Here is a 5,322-nt window from a genome sequence, read left to right as displayed (position 1 = left end):
AGACTTTTTCCAGTTTTTCAGAGTTTGGAGACCAAAGTCTTCGGTAACCCTGGGCATCCAGGCAACTATCAATGTTAAGCCTTGCATTAGGAATTCGAAAAGAAAGCAATAGAGCGGAAGATGGATTGGCAAAAGAAGAGAGCACAAATAAAATGCAGAGACCCAACAATAGAACTCCCACAATGACTGACGGAACACCGGAACACGAGGAATGTTAGTCAGTGTTCCAGTGGGTTCCTCTGAGTTCCTCTGAGTTCTTCCTTCTCAGGAATCATCCTCTGTCTTGATGATGTGGAACAACGTGACGTTGAACAGAACCTGGTGTCCGTTGTTCCAGCCGTACAGAGCCCGGTCCCTGGCGTTGTAGTCCAGCATTGACATGTGGAAGTACTGGTTGTGGAAGGGGATGTCTGTGTACTCATAGCTGGAGGTCTTGGTGGAGTATGAATAGTAGACCTTAGCACCAGTCAGGTGAGAGTTAGTGATGTAGAGTGTTCCGCAGATCATAAAGGACTCCCCCGCGTTCCGTTTGGAATATTCCGTGTTCCAGGTTCCGAGGATTTGTAGCGTCTCCGGGTGGAGCTGGCTGATGACGATGTTTCCGGCGTTCTGATTGGTGGCGTAGACGGCCCACAGGCCCAGCTCGTCGGCCATGAGGTCTATGTCGGAGAAGCCTCCCCAGGTGTAAGGGTAGACGTTGTGGAAGCCGGCGTTCTCCAGGCCTCTCTGGGTCAGCACGCGGCCCGTCTCGAAGTGGTAGCGCACCATGATGTTGCTCTGGACCTTGTTGTAGTAAAGAGAGCCGTTGTACACCACGTGGTTGGTCCCGGCCCACTTGAACGGCAGGTTGTAGGTTCGAGACCCGGCCCCGGACACAAAGTCTGCTATGGACTTGTACTCTTTGACTATCTTGTTGTTGTTGTAGCTATCCATGTACCAGACCTGGGTTAGAACAAAATAGCACAAGGACATTAACAATTTAAAGGTCTACCTTCTATGTACAGTTGAAGTCGGAAGTTTACATACACTTAGGTTGGAGTCATTAAAACTCGTTTTTCAATCACTCCACAAATTTCTTGTTAACAAATTATAGTTTTGGCAAGTCGGTTAGGACATCTACTCTGTGCATTTACAGACAGATTATTTCACTTATAATTCACTGTATCACAATTCCAGTGGGTCAGAAGTTCACATACACTAAGTTGACTGTGCCTTTAAACAGCTTGGAAAATTCCAGAAAGTGATGTCATGGCTTTAGAATCTTCTGATAGGCTAATTGACATCATTTAAGTCAATTGAAGGTGTACCTGTGGATGTATTTCAAGGCCTACCTTCAAACTCAGTGTCTCTTTGCTTAACATCATGGGAAAATCAAAAGAAATCAGCCAAGACCTCTGAGATTGTAGACCTCCACAAGTCTGGTTCATCCTTGGGAGCAATTTCCAAATGCCTGATGGTACCACGTTCATCTGTACAAACAATAGTACACAAGTATAAACACCATGGGACCACGCAGCCGTCATACTGCTCAGGAAGGAGACGCGTTCTGTCTTCTAGAGATGAACATACTTTGGTGTGGAAAGTGCAAATCAATCCCAGAACAACAGCAAAGGACCTTGTGAAGATGCTGGAGGAAACAGGTACAAAAGTATCTATATCCACAGTAAAACGAGTCCTATGTCGACATAACCTGAAAGCCACTGCTCCAAAACCAGCATAAAAAAGCCAGACTATGGTTTGAAACTGCACATGGGGACAAAGATCGTACTTTTTGGAGAAATGTCCTCTGGTCTGATGAAACAAAAATAGAACTGTTTGGCCATAATGACCATCGTTATGTTTGGAGGAAAAAGGGAAAGGCTTGCAAGCCGAAGAACACCATCCCAACCATGAAGCACGGGGGTGTCAGCATCATGCTGTGGGGGTGCTTTGCTGCAGGAGGGACTGGTGCACTTCACAAAATAGATGGCATCATGAGGAAGGAAAATTATGTGGATATATTGAAGCAACATCTCAAGACATCAGTCAGGAAGTTAAAGCAAAATGGCTTAAGGACAACAAAGTCAAGGTATTGGAGTGGCCATCACAAAGCCCTGACCTCAATCCTATAGAACATTTGTGGGCAGAACTGAAAAAGCGTGTGCGAGCAAGGAGGCCTACAATCCTGACTCAGTTACACCAGCTCTGTCAGGAGGAATGGGCCAAAATTCACCCAATTTATTGTGGGAAGCTTGTTGAAGGCTACCTGAAACATTTGACCCAAGTTAAACAATTTAAAGGCAATGCTACCAAATACTAATTGAGTGTATGTAAACTTCTGACCCACTGGGAATGTGACGAAAGAAATAAACGCTGAAAGAAATAATTCTCTCTACTATTATTCTGACATTTCACATTCTTAGAATAAAGTGTTGATCCTAACTGACCTAAGACAGGGAATTTTTACTAGGATTAATTGTCAGGAATTGTGAAAAACTGAGTTTAAATGTATTTGGCTAAGGTGTATGTAAACATCCGACTTCAACTGTACATTAGTCAGAATAAAGCACACAGTAGGTAAGGTAGAACATAGCTACAAACTATTTTGGGAAGTCTAAAATGCTTTTCTGTCTGTCCTTTCCATCACCAGACGCAACTGTGGAGTATGCTGTTGCCCCTCCCCCTGGAGAGTTACTGGGTGTAGGAGGCTTTTGCTCCAGCCCTGCTCTAAACACACCCGATTCAAGGTTCTGACTAATAGGATGTGGTGTCTATCAGTAGTTCTCCAGGAGGAAGATTAGCTCTCCAGGAGAAAGATTAGCTGATTGGTCACACTTGCTGTAGTCAAATACACAGATATGCACCCTCATCCCTCCCTCCCTCCCTCCCTCCCTCCCCCCATCCCTACCTCCCCTTACCCTATTGTTTGTAGGGGAAGCCTGTGGATCTGTCATCCAGGCTCCAAACCGTGTCCCAGAGGTCTTCACTGTCACGGGTCCAGTGATCTTCATCAGTTTACCGCAGGCTGTTCACGCACACAACACACACCACACAAACAACACACACCACACAAACAACACACACCACACAAACAACACACACCCCACAACCCACAGTACTCAGGTATATATATATATATATATATTTCCCTTGACTGTGCTAGCTCTTAACAGTTTATTGACTCTAACATTTACATTTGAGTCATTTAACCAATGGAACACTCCACCCAGATCTGTTATTATGTTACTAGGCCTGAGTCCCAAATGGCACCCTGTTTTTCTTCTTCTTCTCCTCATTGTCAGAATAGTAGGCTTAGTTCTGTGATATTTTTTAGCAGAAACGGTCGGAGGCCAGTTGCGTCCCGACTCGCCTAAGCCTGGGGCATGAGGAAGGTTTGGTTTAGATAAAGGGAGGAGTGATAACTGCAGGGGTGTAAGTGATAACCAAAAATGCCTCACTGGGGAAAGGATTTGGGTATAAAAGATGGTGGAATCTTTTGTTGGCATCGTTTTGACTTGTTAGAAGAACCTGTTACCTGAAGAAGAAGATTGCTGTATATTTTTTAGCTTATATATACACACTTTGATATTTATTATATTTCGATTTTTATAACAGAGTGTTAAAGTAAAGTTCTAGAAGGAATCCTTAAGGTTACCTTATTGATAGTCTTTAATTTGCTGTTAAGAGTTTCATCAACAACTAAGGGACTGATCATCCTGAGGGAGGAGACAAAGGATGCTTTATAGTTGTAGAGGTACGAGACCGTTTCTTCTTGTAAATGTGGTGCTTCTCATGAAATCGTCATAGATAAACATTGGTAGTCTAACGGGGGAGTTAGACAAGGATGCTGGAGGTATCGTATTGACGATTTATTTGCTTATCATAAATGCTTGAATAATTTGGATTTCTTTACGTCCGTTTCTGGAATTTTGAATAAACTTGCTTTATTGTTCTGAAACCATATCATTTAAGAGTCATACAAGTGCATGGCGTTTTACTCTAGGTTCCTAAATTGATTTGATTGATTGAGGATTTATAGCATCTGGTTAATTTATCGATTGGGAACTGGGTATAGCCAACTAGGAAAAAATGTCCCCTTGTAGTGTCTACAGGGGGAAGCTCTGGCCTAGGCGACCGGGACGGTGACAGGTGGAACTAGAATGAGGGAGCATAGACACTAGGCTCTGAGGATGAAAACACCTTTTTGTGTACTATGTCTGGGAGGGACGTAGTAGTAGTAGTAGTAGTAGTAGTAGTAGTAGTAGTAGTAGTAGTAGTAGTAGTACTAGTAGTAATAGTAGAAGTGGTAGTAATAGTAGAAGTAGTAGTAGTAGTGATAGTAGTGGTAGTGGTGGTAGTATTAGTAGTGGTAGTAGTAGTAGTAGTAGTAGTAGTGGTGGTAGTAGTAGTAGTAGTAGTAGTAGTGGTAGTAGTAGTAGAAGTGGTAGTGGTGGTGGTAGTAGTAGTAGTGGTAGTGGTAGTAGTGGTAGTAGTAGTAGTTTAGTAGTAGTAGTAGTAGTAGTAGTAGTAGTAGTAGTAGTAGTAGTAGTAGTAGTGGTGGTAGTAGTAGTAGTAGTAGTAGTAGTAGTAGTAGTGGTGGTAGTAGTGGTAGTAGTAGTGGTAGTGATAGTAGTAGTGGTAGTGGTGGTAGTGGTAGTAGTAGTAGTAGTAGTGGTAGTAGTAGTAGTAGTAGTAGTAGTAGTAGTAGTAGTAGTAGTAGGAATAGTAGAAGTGGTAGTAATAGTAGAAGTAGTAGTAGTAATGATAGTAGTGGTAGTGGTGGTAGTAGTAGTAGGAGTGGTGGTAGTAGTAGTGGTGGTAGTGGTAGTAGTGGTAGTATCAGTAATGGTGGTAGTAGTAGTAGTAGTAGTGGTAGTAGTATTAGTTTAGTAGTAGTAGTAGTAGTAGTAGTAGTAGTAGTAGTAGTAGTAGTAGTAGTGGTAGTAGTAGTGGTAGTAGTAGTGGTAGTGATAGTAGTAGTGAGTAGTAGTAGTAGTAATAGTAGTAGTAGTAGTTGTAGTAGTAGTAGTAGTAGTAGTAGTAGTAGTGGTAGTAGTGGTAGTAGTGGTAGTGGTGGGAGTGGTAGTAGTAGTGGTAGTGGTGGTAGTAGTAGTAGTAGTAGTAGTAGTAGTAGTAGTAATAGTAGAAGTGGTAGTAATAGTAGAAGTAGTAGTAGTAGTGATAGTAGTGGTAGTGGTGGTAGTAATAGTAGTGGTAGTAGTAGTAGTAGTAGTAGTGGTGGTAGTAGTAGTAGTAGTAGTAGTAGAAGTGGTAGTGGTGGTGGTAGTAGTAGTAGTGGTAGTGGTAGTAGTGGTAGTATCAGTAATGGTGGTAGTAGTTGTA

The 5,322-nt window shown here is 42.6% G+C and overlaps 1 protein-coding gene across 1 annotated transcript in view; it reads right to left on the bottom strand.

The window, feature by feature from the left end:
- Positions 1 to 264: 264 nt before the first annotated feature.
- Positions 265 to 5,322, bottom strand: part of LOC311118858 (noelin-3-like) — a gene marked incomplete at both ends in the record, with an annotated part of 30,265 nt that continues 25,207 nt past the window's right edge. Inside the window, 2 exons of the mRNA XM_084193624.1 lie at positions 265 to 942; positions 2,898 to 3,004. Coding sequence (XP_084049750.1) covers positions 265 to 942; positions 2,898 to 3,004 — 785 coding nt within the window. The remainder of the gene's footprint in view (positions 943 to 2,897; positions 3,005 to 5,322) is intronic.

This window comes from Coregonus lavaretus, assembly GCF_964263955.1.
Source record: "Coregonus lavaretus genome assembly, contig: HAP1_SCAFFOLD_611, whole genome shotgun sequence".
NCBI lineage: Eukaryota > Metazoa > Chordata > Actinopteri > Salmoniformes > Salmonidae > Coregonus > Coregonus lavaretus.
The sequence above is the reverse complement of the archived record's forward strand: the minus strand, read 5'-3'. Positions and strand labels throughout refer to the sequence as shown.